This window comes from Scyliorhinus canicula, chromosome 12 (assembly GCF_902713615.1).
Source record: "Scyliorhinus canicula chromosome 12, sScyCan1.1, whole genome shotgun sequence".
NCBI classification, from domain to species: Eukaryota; Metazoa; Chordata; class Chondrichthyes; order Carcharhiniformes; family Scyliorhinidae; genus Scyliorhinus; species Scyliorhinus canicula.
The window spans coordinates 30,939,180-30,957,738 of record NC_052157.1 but is presented as its reverse complement, the minus strand read 5'-3'; the positions used below and the strand labels follow the sequence as shown (position 1 = coordinate 30,957,738).

Below are 18,559 nucleotides of genomic sequence, written 5' to 3'. Positions count from 1 at the left end.
CAAGGATACACAGGTTAGGTTATGGGGATAGGGCAGGGGAGGGGACCTAGGTAGGGTACTCTTTAAGAGGTTCGGTGCAGACTCGACGGGCCGAAAGGCCTCCTACTTCACTGTAGGAATTCTATGGTTCTATATAACTAAAGAGTATAAGCAGCTGCAATTTTTTCCCAATATCATGTTGATTTGCTCATCAATGCAAAGATCAGTGCGAAAAATAAATTTTTCTATAATTTGTAACTAAGCCTGTTACAAAAATGGTATAACCTGGATTGAAGGCGCCCATCTTGTCACCATGAATTGTAGACTGCTGCAATAAAATGGTAGCCAAGTTGTCCTGTTACAAACACACGTACATGACCACAGCATCAAGCTGCACTAGTTGTTACTGAAAGATTGTTTTTTCCCCAATGAGCTTCATAAACAGCATTTTTCAATTGTAAAATGTTTTGTACATGCGCACAGTCACCATAACCTCAATTTTTTTGTGAATACATCCTATGGCTGCTCAGCCCTCATCACAGGGCTGCATCAGTGGAAGGAGTCAGTCAAAGAGCCAGTCGATGCACAGTATTGCAAAGTATGCTGACCAGCACTCCTCTAAGTTAATAAGATGTAGGAGCAGAATTAGGCCATTCAGCCCATCGAGTCTGCTCCGCCATTCTATCATGACTGATATGTTCCTGATCTGCTACCTACAATGCTACAGACCAAGAGCTGGATTGCAAAATCAGCCAGAGCATCTCCTAACCAGAACACATGACCTAGGAGCAGGAGTACTTTATCCATACCTTTTAGCATCTTGTATACCCCGATTTGATCTCCCCTCATTCTTCTAAACTCTAAAGAGTATAGGCCTAAAATGTTCAATCTCTCCTCATACGACAAACCCCTAATTTCTGGAATCAATCTAGTGAACCTCCTCTGAACTGCCTCCAATGCCACTACATTGTTCCTCAAATAAGGGGACCAAAACTGTGCACAATACTCCAGGTGCGGTCTTATCAATCTCATGTTCAAGGACAAGCCAAAACCACCTTATTGAAGAGGAGCAAAATACATGGAGAAACAATGAGGTTGAGACCCAACAGGCGGCGATTAAAGCTGGTGCAAAAATACTTTACCCAAGAGCTGGACTAAGGGCATAAAATGGCTTAATGTCGATGCCTTAAGCCCGTGAACTGACTATGGCTGTTACTGTTTTCTTCGGTAACACAGCCCTCAGACTGATAACTATTGCTTCAACATGATTTTTTAAACATCTGACTGTTTTTCTAATGCAAGCTAAACTCAAAGAGTTCAGTGTGGTGCTTGAATGTTTAGCTAATAGCATCATTTTGCTATCCTCACTGTGCCCCTCCTGCAACACCTGATGATTAATTTGTGCCTTCCATAACAAGCCCTCTTGCAGACTCAAATTCTGAAATTGGCACCAGGAAACAATATAAAATACTTAAATCCAGAAAGTGCACATTAAGCAACGGAAACAAATTTGAAGTAGAATGGAACCAGGCTTTAGTCAAAGCAGTGTTACTAAATTGACTCATCTCAATAAGCAAGTGATCTAAAAATTGAGTATCAACACTTAAGAAACTGCAAAAGCTACCCCACAAATGTGACAAGGATAACAATTAGCAGTGAATGAGTAAACATTTTAAATCTTTGTTTACTCGTGTGAAACAACAGACCGACAGCTGATCAGAGATGATGATGGTAACTACAGTATTGACTTGCAGCCAACAGCAACTTGTTTATCCGACCACGCTGCAAATCACTCTTGTGTCCAGGAAACAGTTTTGCTATGCATGCTTATACAGACAGAACTCCATTCTTGGCCAGTACACTTTACAGGCATTAAGACTGCTGCAGGACTGCCCTTTTCTCAGATAATTGTTTCAGTTTACAAAACATCCAGGAGGTCCAAATGAGCCACTTGAGCTCTTGTAAACTAAAATGATACATCATGTGGCAATAAATCAAAGCAGTAGCATACTACCTGCTCTTGGGGAGTCTCTCACCACTCTCCCCAGTCAAACTCTGGCTCAACTCCCAGAAATGACAATACAAGTCACCTTAGATGAAATTTCAGCACAAAGCCTTTGAGGTGCACATTCTTCAAGATGCAGTTAGTACAAGGATGTATTGTTTATAAAGGACATTAACCTATGCTATCGTCCATTTGGATCTGATTTATGTTAGGCATGTGAACTACTTTCATTTTGTTTCAATTTCTCTCCTCCCTTTCCATATGAAATGTAATAGGTTAGAAATGTATTACAGTGCACAGAAAACATGTTCAAACCAAAGTAACAATCAACTCCTCAATCTTTTATCTTTTAAAGAATAAAGCATTAAGTTTTACTTTATTTAAAATCTATATATATAGAATTTACAGTGCAGAAGGAGGCCATTCGGCCCATCGAGTCTGCACCGGCTCTTGGAAAGAGCACCCTACCCAAGGTCAACACCTCCACCCTATCCCCATACCCCAGTAACCCCACCCAACACTAAGGGCAATTTTGGACGCTCAGGGCAATTTATCATGGCCAATCCACCTAACCTGCACATCTTTGGACTGTGGGAGGAAACCGGAGCACCCGGAGGAAACCCACGCACACACGGGGAGGATGTGCAGACTCCGCACAGACAGTGACCCAAGCCAGAATCGAACCTGGGACCCTGGAGCTGTGAAGCAATTGCGCTATCCACAATGCTACCGTGGTAGAGCAAATCGATTTAGAAAAATCTACTAAATTTCCTACCTCTCGAAATTGCGCAAATCAGGGGTACCGGAGGCACGTTGGAAACAGAACCAGAGAGGATTAACAAAACCTTCAAGGCCTTCTACCAAGAGCTGTACACCTCAGAGCCCCCAACGGGAAGGCTGGGATGAACCGGTTCCTGGATGGACTGGACATACCAGTCGTGGGAGAGGGCAGAAAACGGGACCTGGAAGCACCACTAGCACTGGGACAGATCATGGACAGCATTAGCTCCATGCAGACGGGGGAGGCGCCGGGACTGGACGGATTCCCGGCGGACTTCTACAAAAACTTTGCGACAGCGCTGGCCCCGCACCTGCAGGAGATGTTTACAGACTCGCTAGCTAGGGGCACACTGCCACCCACGTTAGCACAGGCCTCAATCTCGCTGATACCTAAGAAAGACAAAGACCTAATGGAATGTGGGTCATACAGACCCATCTCACTTCTGAACGCAGACTCCAAAATACTGGCCAAAATCCTAGCCAAAAGGCTAGAAGACTGTGTACCCGAGGTGGTCAGAGAGGACCAGACGGGCTTCGTCAAAGGTAGACAGCTTACCTCGAACATCAGGCGCCTGCTGAACGTGATAATGACCCCCTCCGGGGAGAGAACTCAAGAGGTGATCGTCTCCCTGGACGCAGAAAAGGCCTTCGACCGAGTCGAATGGAAATACCTCAGAGGTACTGGAGCGGTTCGGGCTTGGAACAGGGTTCACCTCTTGGGTAAAGCTCCTATACAACGCTCCCATGGCGAGTGTACGGACCAACAATACCAACTCCCAATACTTCCAGCTGGACCAGACAAGGATACCCACTGTCACCGCTGCTGTTCGCACTAGCAATCGAACCGCTAGCAATCGCGCTCAGGGCAGCAAAAAATTGGAGGGGGACCCGAAGAGTAGGCAGAGAGCACAGAGTCTCACTCTATGCAGATGACCTGCTCCTCTACATCTTGGACCCACAGAGCAGCATGGACGGAATCATTGCGCTCCTGAAAGAGTTTGGAGCCTTCTCGGGCTACAAACTCAACATGAGCAAAAGCGAGATCTTCCCAGTACACCCGCAAGGGGGGGGGGGCAGCACTAAAGGGGCTGCCGTTCAAACAAGCCCGACACAAATTCCGCTACCTGGGGATCCAAATAGCCAACTGGGCGGCAACAGCCGAGCGAGTAAGGGGATGGATCCAGGAGCCAGAGGCCGAGTGGGTGCGCACGGAGGAGGCCTCCTGCGTGGGGACCACCCTCCGAGCCCTCGCCACGGCAGCACTCCCATCCCCACCCAAAAAACACTCCAGCAGCCCAGTGGTGACAGCCACCCTCCAATCCTGGAACCAACTGCGGCAGCAATTTGGCCTGACCAAAATGTCAGACAAGGCTCCCATCTGCAACAACCATAGGTTCACACCAGCACTGACTGACGCCACCTTCAAAAGGTGGAGGCAGGACGGAGGGACACTGACAGTCAGGGACCTATACACGGACGGCAGGTTCGCTACACTGGACGAATTGACAGAGAAATTTCGGCTAGCCAGGGGGAACGAGCTACGGTATCTGCAGCTCAAAAACTTCTTACTAAAGGAGACAAGGACGTACCCACAACCGCCACGTCAGACACTACTGGAAGACCTACTGGACGCAAGTATCCTAGATAAAGGGAACTGTAGCGACATGTATGACTGACTGGTAGAAAGGGCCGACACTGTACTGGACGCAACAAGAAAGAAATGGGAGGAGGACCTGGGGATTGAGATAGGGTGGGGACTCTGGAGCGAGGCACTGCATAGGGTCAACTCCACCGCCACGTGCGCAAGGCTCAGCCTGACGCAACTAAAAGTGGTACATAGAGCCCACTTAACAAGAACACGTATGAGTAGGTTCTTTCTGGATGTGGAGGACAGATGTGAACGGTGCCAAAGAGGCCCGGCCAACCATGCCCACATGTTCTGGTCTTGCCCCAGACTTGTGAAGTACTGGTCAGCCTTCTTCGAGGCTATGTCCAAAGTGGTGGGGGTGAGGGTGGAGCCATGCCCGATAGTGGCAGTCTTCAGAGTTTCAGACCAGCCAGATCTATTTCTGGGGAGGAGGGCGGACGCCCTTGCCTTTGCCTCCCTGATCGCCCGCCGTAGAATCCTGTTTGGCTGGCGGCCAGCAGCACCACCCAGAGCTGCAGACTGGCTGTCCGACCTCTCGGAATGGAGAAAATCAAATTCGCCATCCGAGGGTCAGACGACGGCTTCCACAGAACGTGGGAGCCATTCATGCAACTGTTCCAGGACCTGTTTACGGCCAACGAACAAGAGGAAGAATAGCCGGGTGGCCAAGAATCAGGGGAAAATGGTCGGGAGTCGGGGCATGGAGGGGAGAGATGGACTGGGGGGGGGGGGGGGGGGGAGAAAGAGGAACGGCTAAACCTGAGGAAGGAGGGGCGAACAACGGGGGGGGGGGGGGGGGGGGGGGGGAAGAGAGCTAAACCTGGGGAGAGGGAGGTGAACCATGGAGGGGGGGAACGGGAGAGGAGGGCCGGCGGGGGGCAGGGAAGCGGGAGCCGGAGGGAGGACACGGGATGCCAAAACATGCATGACATCTCCAGGAGCCACGAGGAAACTGGAGATGGAGGACGGGAGGAGCGGCACAAGCGAGGACGAGCGTGGGACGGCAGCGAGACCCGTCCGGGTAGGGCGGGCGACAGCAACACACAGCACAGCCAAATAATGCACATTGTGATTTTCTCCCCGGCACCCAAAGGTGTGCTTGCCCCCCCCCCCCCCCCCCCCCCCCAGGCAGTCGCCTACTTATGCGGTGTGGGTAATTTTGACAGATGTACAGAGATGCCGCTGTCGAGCTGGTGCACAATACCCCACCAGTTATTCCATTTCATATGTTATTGTATTTTTTTTTTAATGTTGGGGTGTGCCCTTCTCCTCTAAATATGTGTGTATATATATATGTGTGTTTCTTATTCTGTGTACATAACGGTAATTATACCTTGTTCAAAAAAAAAACCCATTAAAAACATTTATTAAAAAAAAAAAAATTCCTACCTCTCAGTACATCAGATATTGTACAGTTTGCACAATCGCAATGGCCGGGCGAGAGCAATGAACCACCAGCACTATCTACGCTACCCTATACTTGAAACCGGGCATAAAAGATATACCTTTATGTTGCTGGTCATAGTTGGATGAATTTATCATCATCATAGAAACAAAAGCAAGAAGCAAAGGTTCAATAACATAACACATGATGATTGTGCTGATATGGGTTTCTATGAAAGACTGCATCAAATGGGGGTCAAATGGCCTCATGAATCTGTGTTCAACTTTGACATGTTCAGTAATTGTCAAGCATTAAATATATTAATTTTCGCGATAACAAAAGCCATTCTACTGATCTGGATATGTATCATTTATTATTATAGGGTCAAAACCCTGGAATTCCCTATCTAACACCATCATTGAGACATCTTCACGACATGGACTCCAATTCAAGGCAGTCTCAAAGCAGTGAGAGATGTGGCCTTGAAAGCATCATCCACTTCCTGTGAACAAGTGAAACCAAATGTGAAGGTTTTCACGTCAAACATGGACACAAATCTGGTTTTAACCCACCATGTACAGAATCTGTATGTTGTAAAGGTAAATGATCTTATCAGCCAAAATTGTGTAGAGAAATCCAGAATTTTTATTTTTTTTTAAAGCACATTTTCTACAGTTAGATTCAACAGGGATTGAACAAAATTGTTTCTTAGGTTCTGAAGGAAGCTACATTCTTCATAAACGACAAATTTGCTCTGCCAACATCAAAATACCCAAACTAAAAATATCCAATCAGCAACAAGTAACCAATGTCAGAACCCCGAGTGAAAGTTGGAAGTCAAGAAACTATAGGGCCAAATGGATGTATTTCATCTTTGTGGAATGTGATGATAGTGTTCTCTATGAGACCGGAGGAATTTGTACCAAAGATTGCTGATATTGATTCACATGACACTGCAAACTACACCAACCCACAGGAGTCATATTAGAAAAGTTGGCAAATAAGGGCAGCACAGTGGCGCAGTAGGTTAGCCCTGTTGCCTCATGGCGCCGAGGTCCCAGGTTCGATCCCGGCTCTGGGTCACTGTCCGTGTGGAGTTTGCACATTCTCCCCGTGACTGCGTGGGTTTCACCCCCACAATCCAAAGATGTGCAGGCTAGGTAGATTGGCCACGCTAAATTGCCAAAAATGAATTGGGTACTCTAAATTTATATTTAAAAAAAGAAAATAAAAAAGGGCAGCACAGTGGTTAGCACTGCTGCCTACGGCGCTGAGGACCCGGGTTCGAATCCCGGCCCTGGGTCACTGTCCGTGTGGAGTTTGCACATTCTCCCCTGTCTGCGTGGGTTTCACCCCCACAACCCAAAGATGTGCAGGGTAGGTGAATTGGCCACGCTAAATTGCCCCTTAATTGGAAAAAATAATTGGGTACTCTAAATTTATAAAATCAAATAAAAGAGAAAAGAAAAGAAAAAGTTGGCAAATGAGATTCAATACAGAAAAATGTGAATTATATTTTGGAAAAACAAGCAGTGAAATGAAGTAAATAAAATTTATCATCACACAGCCAGTAGGTTTAACATTGTTCTAATGTATGATGTTTATGTCAAAATTGCTCCCACCACTACACATCTGTCACACTTCAAGTGTTTCTCTGGACCACATTCGAAAAGTAATTTACATAGTTCACGTGACCATATGAAAACTTTACATGAAATGAAATGTCATCGTTCTCAAAATAACATTGTTTAGGGTAGGCTAGTCACAATTTGTAAAACACCAGCAAAATTAAAAAGCACTTACTGGAGTTCAATACAGCACCACATTTGATGACTGTGACACTATAAAACAATTCCACATACTTCATTCCTTTCCTGGCATTACATATCAATATTCATCCCAACGTTTTGCGTGGGCTTCGCCCCCACAACCCAAAGATGTGCAAGGTAGGTGGACTGAACACGCTAAATTGCCCCTTAATTGGAAAAAATGAATCGGGTACTCCAAATTTATATTTTAAAAAAATTAAAAATATTCATCCCGACAAGCAGGAAGTTTAATGTGTACCCCACTTTTCCTCTTGCATTTTCAACTTTTATCCTTTTAAATTGGGATAAACAGATCAAGATTACCCACTCAACATATCTTGAAGAAAAAATGGTAAGAATTGCCGAGCTTTCATGAAAATTTTTCAAACTTTATATGAGGATTAAAAAACAAAAGCAATTTCACTGGATGCATTTCAAGGAAACTTTTTTTGTATTGATGGTGGTAATACAGGTCAGAGTCTTAAGGATACAATTTTAGGCCAACTCGTCAGATAAAGTCTATCTTACCAGACCCAAAATAAAAACACAAAATACTGGAAATACTTAGTCGGTCTGGCAGTATCAAGAGAAATATTTCAGGTAGATGATTTTTCATCAGAAGTAGATTTTGAATTCTGAAACATTATTGCATTTGCCTTCCATTGATGCTGATAGTCCCGAGTACTTCCAGTATTTTCTGCTGTTATTTCAGATTTCAAGCGTCCACAGCATTCTACTTCTGTATTGGACCCAAACATGCTGTTTGCAAATTGGTTCAGTTTTTCTCTTTGAATAGAGATGTGTGATGTAGCAGTGATTGCATGTGGCAAAGAATAGAACTTGCGTCATGTGCTAATACGGGAACAACGTTTTGGGAATCCCATTGTCAGGAGAGTTTTGAGGTGTGCAATAAAATGGAAACTGTTGGGGGAAAACAGGACAGGCATGGGTTGAATCATCATACATCCACAGGGCAGCTACAAAATCCAACTCAAAGATTGTCACACGTAGACTATTAATAAAACAGCTAGCTCAAGATTTGCACCCGAGACAAGGGCAGGTGTCATTGACAAAGGGGACATTTTTGTCACTCATCACAGATATAATACATGCAATAGGAAACCTAGTTATTTTAAGCTACATACCTACATTTAATATGTTTATATAGCCACATGTAATGATTATTTATTTTGCATAAAAAAGCAGCTGTCTTCACAGCTAGAGTAAGGATGCTGATTACAACCAAACGGTGTTGGCTGGTACAACTGCTTCCATGGTTCAAACGGGGAAAGCGCAAACGCCCCAACAGATATAACCTCAGCTTAAGGTGCAGAGGTGTGCATCTTCTTATCTACTTTATTAGCAATGACAATTCTGCCCTTTCATCTCCTTGGCTTCTCATTCAGTCCTCTCTTATGGGCTTTCCTTCATGTTTTTGAATGTAAATTTTCACCATGTTAATTATAAATATGGAGCGCGTTAAATATTCTATGTTAAGCTTCTCCCATCTATTCCAGTATCTTATACACAAGGCATTATTGAAGGGTCTACTGAAACTCCACAACACAGACATTCAAATGCCCTTGTGGCTGAAATAGGACCAAGCAGCAAACAGATGTGAATGAGGAATTATGAAAGCATAATAAATGCTTGCATCCAGCATTTCTCCCAGATGCGGTCAATCCAAATGGTCAGGAAGTATTTCTGCAAGAAAAATAGTCATAAACTGATTTTCCAAGGACTTTAGCACACAACGAATATTCAATTTTTTATACTGCCACACTTGTCAACTTTATGCATTGTAAATTCCCACTTCAACATTGTTAATTCTCCCCCCCCCCCCCCCCCCAACCCCAAAGGTTTTGCAGTATCCATGTCAGGAGTACGAAATTACAGCATGACAAGTTTAGAAAAGCAGTTGGCATGCGTGAATACAGGGGTATAATTTTAAAATAGCGATTAGTTACATCTTCATGCCCCCAGGTGAGGGGGGGTGGGCCAGGATTAGGAAGGTGCTGTTGCAGAGAGGACGGCAGGGGGGTTGGGTCTCCCGAATTTACTGTATTATTACGGCAGTGAATGCTGAGAAGGTGGGGGGCTGGGAGGAGGCTCCCAGTAGATTAGAATAGAGGAGAGTCTATGCAGGTCGGAGTCGAGGGCAGCGCCGCTCCCGATGGCCCCAGGGAAATACTCTGGGAGTCCAGTGGTAGTGACTATGCTCAGGATCTGGAGGCAGTTGCGCCAGCACTTTAGGTTGTGGGCGGGGTCAAGGGAAATGTCGATTCGAATAATCATAGATTTGAACCATGAAGGTGGATGGGAATTTTCAGAGATGGGAGGAGAGGAGATGTAGGGTACTAAAGGATTTGTTTCTGGGAGGCCAGCTTGCGAAGTTGGAGGAGAAAAATGGGTTGAGGCAGGGGGAGATGTTTAGGTATATGCGGGTCCAAAATGTTGCCAGGAAGGAGGTACAGAGCTTTCCGATTGCACGGGCCCCCACACTGCCGGGAGAGATATTGACTCGGAGAAAGGGGTGGTGTCGGCGATTTATGGGGTTATTCTGGGAGAAGATAAGGTATCACTGGATGGAATTAAGGCAAAATGGGAGGAAGAATTGGGGGAGGGCATGGAGGTGGTGTTGTGGTGTGAGGTGCTTCGGAGGGTGAATGCCTCAACTTCATGGGTGAGGTTGGGGCTGATACAGTTGAAGATGGTGTACAAGGCGCACCGCACAAGGGTGATGATGAGATGGCTTTTTGAGGGGGTGGAGGACGTTTGTGAACGCTGTGTGTGGGAGGGGGGGGGCAAATCACATTTTGGTCCTCCCAGAACTGGAGGGGTATCGGAGGGAAGTCTTTAAGTCTTTCGAGTATCTCAAGGGTGGTGCAGGTGAGACTCGAATCAAGTCCCCTGGAAGCCGTATTTGGGGTGTCAGATCGGCCTGGAAGCGGTGCGGAGGCAGATGTTTTAGCCTTTGCCTCGCTGATTGCCCGAAGGTGGATTCTGTTGGGTGGAGGTCAGCTTCTCCACCCTGTGCCTCGGCGTGGTGGGGGGACCTGCTGAAGTTCTTAACGCTCATGAAAGTAAAGTTCAAGTTGAGAGGGCGGATTGAAGGGTTCTACAACTCATGGGCCTTGTTCACCATGCATTTTCACAAATTGGATGACATCGAACATTAAGGGGTGGTGGAATATATAAATTAATGATGATTCTTTTTCATTGGTGTTTTGTATTCAAGATGTTGGGAGCTTTTTGTGGTGGGTGGGATGAGGGAATTATTGGCTCGAGGATTGCCATTGTTTTTGTTGTTATTGTTAATTATTTGTTGTTATTATTAATTATTTGTTGTTGTAAATATGAAAATGTGGAAAAGGAGAATTAAAATATTTTTTTTTTTTAAATTAGCTGTCATGAACTTAATCTAGTTATCGTTTTAATGCTTGAAAAATTATCATTTTGTTTCACTCCTCAAGCCAGTATCCATTTCATACATTACAACTCTTCTGCTAATGTTTTGCTTGAACTATCCCTAACTTTGAAACAACAATCCCTTTATGCTTGAAATTGCCACACGACAAAATAAGTTTTGGAATCTAAATTTTATAAACCTCAAGTTATTTTTGGGCTACCTGGGCCAGCACTTGCTGCCCATTCTTGATGATCAATCTGAATGGCTTGCTAGGCCATTTCAGAAAGCAGTTTAGAGTCAACCACATTGCTGAGGGGTCTGAAGTCAATGGCAGATTTCATATTCGTGAACCAGACGGATTTTTAACAATAATCAATGATAGTTTCATAGTCACCATTACTGAGACTACCTTCCAATTACAGTTCTATGAATTATTTGCAGTTAAGTTTCAACAGCTGCCTAGTGGGATTTGAAACCATGCCCACAGTGTATTAGCCTGGTCTCTGGATTACCGATCCTGTGGCATTACCAGTACGACACCGTCTCCCCTAAATACTTCTATTAAATCACCCTTGCACAAATTCACAAGACCGGAAAGTCCCAGGGCTGCTAATCGCTCCTCTTAGCTCTGAAGGCTTAATTCTGCATCATTCATAGCTTTCCTTTGCACTCCTTCCAATACTAGAGCAAGACCCAAATTCTGCAAAGAACTCCTGATTTAGTTTAATTATGGTCAAAATAAACTTTGAGCATTACCTCTACTTAGTGGTTACTACCCAAGCTTAAACATATCAAATTGCACCGACCTCCTCTCTGCCAACAGCCCTAGTTTTTTTTAAGCTCTTTGGACTTTGTTATCTTGAAATTCAGACACTACATAATCTTATCCTCCATATCATCCGAAAAGATAAACATTAGCTGTTCCAATGCCAATCCCTGTGCCACTATAAAACATCTGCCACCCAAATTCATTGTGCACCACTGCATGTTGTTGTCTATCCAACCAGCCAATTGCTAATCATGACTAATAAACAAACAGTTATCCCATGCACCCGAATATTATGCCAAAATATTCTCATCATTCATCGAGCAAAAAGAGCTCCAAAAAATGCCAGCAGGAAAATTTGAAATTTTTGGAAACCCGCTCTTTTCCCTTCCCCCCCAAACATTTCAATCTGAAGTCTCTATGAAAAATACAATATGAATTTGACTCAAAAATGTATAGTAGATGCCTCAACAGAAACAGCATTCAATTCGTTCAGCCATTGCAATTCAGCCAACAGATTTCAACACATTTGGTACTGTTTTTTATTTTGCTTCAAATGCCGGGTTTAATATGAAAGAAAAATAATCCAGAGTTACGGTAATCTGCATCAAGTGGACATATTGCATCGGAGATGCAAAATTAAACCATTTCTTCTAAAGCAGTTCACTCCAAAGATGTGCGGGTTAGGTGGATTGGCCATGCTAAATTGCCCGTAGTGTCCTAAAAATGTAAGGTTAAGGGGGGGTTGTTAGGTTACGGGTATAGGGTGGATGCGTGGGTTTGAGTAGGGTGATCATTGCTCGGCACAACATCGCGGGCCGAAGGGCCTGTTCTGTGCTGTACTGTTCTATGTTCTATGTTCAGGAGCATACATCACTATCAGTGAGAAACAACTACAAAACCATTATCGATGCTCTGTTATCAGCCACGAGGTGTATTTTCAGCAAAGCAAGATGAGTCGATTCGACCAAAAACCATCCATTTCATTTCTACAAGCTGCTCCATCTGGCAGCCCAACCAAGAGCTGACAAAACTTATGTTCAAGTTCAAATGAGACAGCTCTAAGACACTAACCCGTGAGAAACCAGTTAACTGTCTGATTACAAGCCATCTTTACAAACAAATTGAATACACACCAAATGGAAAAGATCCCTCCTCTTCCCTTAGAAAAAGTGAAGAATTCTAGTACATTATATCAGTTATAAAGCATGTTTTGGCTGAGACAATTACATGGAATTTGGGATCAAGCCCAAAGGCTGATGTCAACATACAGCAGATTTTTTGCTTTAAGGAGATTAAACGGAATTTACATATGTTGATCTTGCACATTTTGTCATATGTTCTCACAATAAATAAGATAGATAGTGTACTAAATAACATTATATTTTTTAAATTACTTACATCATTTGAAGCTGTTAGATGACTGACTAAGATATGATGAAAAAGAAAATGCTGCAGGGATTGCACACTGATAAATTTCACTACAACAGGCATTTACATTGCATCTTTAACATACTGCTTTGCCCCAAGGCACATCATAGGGGTATTCAGACAAAGTTTGAACAGCAAGTCCCATAAGGAGATATTAGGACAGGTGACCAAAACCATGGTAAAGAGGTAAGTTTTAAACAGTAGTTCAAAAGAGAGAGAGGCTTAGGGAGTGGATTCCAGAGTTTAGGAGCTAGACCGCTGTTGGCATAGCCACCAAAGGATGGGTAAATGGTTCACAAGGCACCCAGAATTGGAATAACAGTTTTCAAAGGGCTGGAGGTTACAGAGATTGGGAGGGGCATGGCAATGGAGGGATTTGAGCACAAGGTTGATCATTTTTAAATCAATGAATTGGTGGACTGTGAGACAATGTAGCCCGATAAGAGTGAGCATAGGGTCACTCACCGATGAACTGAACAAGTTCTATGCCCGCTTTGAACAGACAGCCAGTGGCACCTGCCCCAACAGCCCTGGACACACCCATACCCAGTATTACAGCCTCAGAGGTAAGAGCTGCCTTCTTGAAAGTGAACCCGCGGAAAGCGACAGGTCCTGACGGGTCCCTGGCGAGCACTCAGATCCTGTGCAGACCAGCTGGCAAGTGTATTCACAGACATCTTCAACACTCTGCTCTGAGGTTCCCACCTCATTCAAGCAAATGACCTGAGGAAGGAGCTGCGCTCCGAAAGCTCGTGTTTGAATCAAACCTGTTGGACTTTAACCTGGTGTTGTAAGACTTCTTACTGACGTCATTCAAGAAGACCACCATAATACCAGTAACAAGGTAGCATGCCTCACCGGCTACCGACCGGTGGCCCTGACATCTGTTATCATGAAATGCTTTGAGCGGCAAGTCATGAGACGAATCACCGTCAGCCTCCCACAGTCTCAATACATTGCAGTTCGCCTATCGCCCCAACCGGTCCACAGCAGATACGATCTCCCAGGCTCTACAAACTCGAACACCTCGGCAACAAGAATACCTACGTCAGACTGCTGTTCATAGACTACAGCTCCGCCTTCAACACCATTATCACGACAAGACAAATAACCAAGTTCTGCAATCTTGGACTTGACCCCTCCCTGTGCAGCTGGATCCTTGACTTCCTGACCAACAAACCATAATAGTTCTCAACACCGGGGCCCCGCAAGGATGTATGCTCAATCCTCTACTGTACTCCCTATACACATGCACACGACTGTGTGGCAAGAGTTAACTCCAATTCGATCTATATGTTTGCGGATGATACGACTGTGGTGGGTCGTACCTCAAACAACAACAAATCAGACTACAGATAGATCACTTAATTGCATGGTGTATCAAAAACAACCTCTCTAAAACCAAGGAACGAACCATAGACTTCAGAAAGCATAGCCCGACACACACCTTTGTCTACATTAATGGCTCAGAAGTGGAGATGGTCGATAGCTTTACGTTCCTGGGGGTCACCATCACCAACAGTCTGTCCTTGTCCACCGACATTGATGCAATAGTCAAGAAAGTCCAACAACGTCTCTACGTCCTACGGAAGCTAAAGAAATTCAGCATGTCGGCATCGACTCTCACAGACTTCTACAGATGCGCCATAGAGCATCCTATCCGGCTGCATCCTCTTCCAGATCCTTCCATCAGGTAGAGGATACAGAAGTCTGAAGACCCGTACATTCAGACATAGGAACAGCTTCTTCCCCACAGCTACTATACTCCTCAATGACTCTCCCTCGGACTGATCTGTTTCCTGTAAGAACGTTATTCACGACTACCGGTGGAGGGGCAGGCAGAGCTCGGGACCTGTGAAGGACACGGGAGCGGCCGAGTGAAGTTTGTGTGAGGAGCGAGAATGGCAGGTCACGATGCTGGCGGTCAGCATCAGTTAACTGGCTTCCAAAAGTATTTCAATGCCTACACCAGGGGTGGGCAAACTACGGCCCGCGGGCCGCATGCGGCCCGCCAAAGGTCTTTATGCGGCCCACCAAGATCAAGTCATTTAAAAAAATGTTTTTTTAATAAGGATAATGGGATGGGGGGCGTTGGGTTACTGGTATAGGGTGGATACGTTGACTTGAGTAGGGTGATCATTGCTCGGCACAACATCGAGGGCCGAAGGGCCTGTTCTGTGCTGTACTGTTCTATATGAGGCGCCCAGAATCATAACCGGGTGAAGCGACATTTTTGAAAAGTAGAGAAAAAGAGGGCTAAAGGCAGGATGCCACCGGGGGAAGCGCTGAGGTATATGCCGCATGCTAATTGGTTACAACCGGGACTATTAATTAATATACTATGCGGCCCTTTAAAATTGTGAATTTCTGAATGTGGCCCTTGCAATGAAAAGTTTGCCCACCCCTGGCCTACACCATCACAGGGAGGAGGAACTATGTGATAGCTACATGTTCAACAATTGCAACAATTTGTTTGTTCTTCAAAATGAGATCCAAGAAGAAGGCACCAGCAGCAATCACAGAAAATAAATGACGTGTGGTTCTCCTCTGGGGCGGGGCAAGTGGAATTTAAGGACCAGCATTGAAATCTGTGTGAATGTTTGAAACTTCTGCAATCGTGTCACTATAATGGTGTATTTTAAGTTATCAGTCTTCACAAATAAAACTCATGGGACGTCAAAAAAAAGAATATTATTCACGATGCCCTATGCTGCTATTGCTCATGTATTTGCTTTGTTTGGCCCTTCTTCCGCACTGTAACCAATCACTCTTTGTCGATGTAGTTTGTCGATTATTCTTTTTGTCTACTGTGTACGTAATGTGTACATTCTCCTGGCTGCAGAAAATACTTTTCACCGCACTTCGGTACAATGTGACAATAAAGTCAATCAATCAATTGGTGCAATTAAAACAACAATTGAAGTTATTTTTTTTAATTTAGAGTACCCAATTATTTTTTTGCCCAAGGGGCAATTTAGCGTTGCTAATCCACCGAACCTGCACATCTTTTGGGTTGTGGGGGTGAAACCCATGCAGACACAGGGAGAATGTGCAAACTCCACATGGACAGTGACCCAGGGCCGGGATTCGAACCCGGGTCCTCAGCGCCATAGTCCCAGTGCAATCCACTGCGCCACCCCATTGAAGTATTATACTGATTCATCTCTGTACATTCAACTATTTTAAAAAAATTAATTGATGGTACGTGGGTCCAGCATTTATTACCCATCCTAATTGCCCTCAAGGGAGCATTTAAGAGTCAACCGCATTGCTGTGGGTATGGAGGCTACATGGTAGCACAGTTGCTTCACAGCACCAGGCACTCAGGTTTGCACTGTCTGTGCTCTGCACATTCTCCCAGTGTCTGTGTGAGTTTCCTCCGGTTTCCTCCCCAGTCCGAAAGATGTGCTTGTTAGGCGAATTGGACGTTCTGAATTCTCCCTCAACTCGAACGGGCACCGGAGTGTGGCGACTAGAGGATTTTCACAGTAACTTCATTACGGTGTCAATGTAAGCTTATTTGTGACACTAATAAAGATTATGATCACATGTAGGCCAGACCAGGTTAAGGACGACAGATTTCCTTCCCTAAAGGACATTAGTGAACCAGATGGGTTTTTACAACAATTGCCAATGGTTTCATGGTCATAATTCGACCTTAAATTCCAGGTTTTTATTCCATTCAAATTTCACCATCTGCAGTGACGAGTTTTGAACCTGGGTCCCCAGAGCATACTCTGGGTCTCTGCTTTACTAGCCCAGTGACAATACCACTACGCCACTGCCTCCCCAATATTTGTGCAACAAACATTAAACATACATATTACGTTTGAATATCTTTGAATTTTTAGTGCTTATGAATGTCAAACGTGCGAAAAACAAAACCTATAAACATAGTTCGTCAGTGCATAAACCAAGCTGTTGGGTTTTGAAACCCAGACATCTGGCGAGCAGTTCCACCTTAATCCCTGTTTTTTCTACGTTGGAACATCTTTATAAATCAAAAGTTAACAAGTTGGGCCTCACTCCATTCTACTCGAGATAAAATGTTCGCGGGGCGGATTCATCAACAATATTTTCGTTCGTTCACACGCTCCTCAACTCCCAATCGAGATATGGGGGGGGGGGGGGGGGGGTGGCAGAAACACCGCAGCGGTAACCGTCTTGACATTTTAACCCATACACACACACAAATAATGCAACAAAATAAAGTCAGTGATCTCCATTGTGTCATGAATAGATCCTTTATTTTAAATTGAAGACAAAAAAAATCCCATCCCACTACCCCCCCCCCCCCCCCCCCAAGGGCACCAATCATATTCCAAACGTGCAGATCAAAAACATAAAGCAAACTATCATTTATTTTTCACTGCAAAGAAAAAGCCACAGCTCACAGTTAGGCATCAAATATAACCTGTCCACGAAATATGCAATACCAACACACATATATATATATATATATATGTGTAAAATATCCGGCTCAGGACAGGCACAGACTTGTTTATGAAGCAGGCCCCAGTTTTGCTGCCTTACCAGATGGAGTTTTTCAGTTTCTGCTGCAGTGCACTCGCCTCCGACTCTGCCATGCCGGGCAGCAGGGACGGCAGAGCCCCGGTGCCCTCTTGTTTGTGAAGCTGTTGCTCGGGCTCCGGCTGTTCCTCTGCCATGGTGATGGTGGTGCGGCGGCGAGAGGAGGAGCGGGGCCGGGGGGGGGAGGAGGAGAGACGGCAAGCTCTCGGTTTGGGGGGGGGGGGGGGGGGGGGGGGGTCAGTTGGCTTCTTTCCCGGGGGGGGGGGGTTCGCGGCGCGGCACGGCTGCTAGGCCGCGGGCTCAGATCGGGCCGGCGGGAGTGAGCAGCGCAGCCTCCTCCTCTTCTTCTTCTTCCTCCTCCTCCTCCTCCTCCTCCTCCCCGGCCGCCGCCACCCTCCCCGCTTCCCAGGCCGCTGCCAGGTGCCCCTGGCCGATGATGGGGGGGGGTGGGAACTATTCAGCGGAGCGACGCGGCCCCGGCGGCGGCTGCACGCTCTCCCCGCCTCTGGCGCATCGTTACCCCCGCTCCGTGCCGGAAGGCGCTCCGCTTCTTCTTGTCACTCAGGGAAATGTGTCAAATCATCCGGCAATTGGGGATTTTTCTTTTTCGGGGGGGGGGGGTTGGTTGGTGAAAATAACTGAAGATGTTCTTTGTGATGTTTTGTTGTTGTTTTGAGGAGATAGGACGGGCCGGGGAGGGGGGGTGAAGGTGTTAAATTCCGGACTCGCCGCCGATCGCAGCGGCTCTTCACTCGACACCAGCACCGCGCAGGCGCACCGACCGCGGGGAACCATTGGCTTAAAGCCCCCTTTTCCCCA

General features: G+C 45.6%; 1 protein-coding gene across 3 annotated transcripts in view; it reads right to left on the bottom strand.

The window, feature by feature from the left end:
* The window catches only part of rfx7a (regulatory factor X7a), a 77,503-nt gene extending 59,563 nt beyond the window's left edge, over positions 1-17,940 (bottom strand). For all 3 annotated transcript variants that reach the window (XM_038812906.1, XM_038812907.1, XM_038812908.1), the window contains exon 1: positions 17,744-17,940. In XM_038812906.1, coding sequence (XP_038668834.1) covers positions 17,744-17,877 — 134 coding nt within the window. In that variant the 5' untranslated portion in view covers positions 17,878-17,940. The remainder of the gene's footprint in view (positions 1-17,743) is intronic.
* Positions 17,941-18,559: the final 619 nt, after the last annotated feature.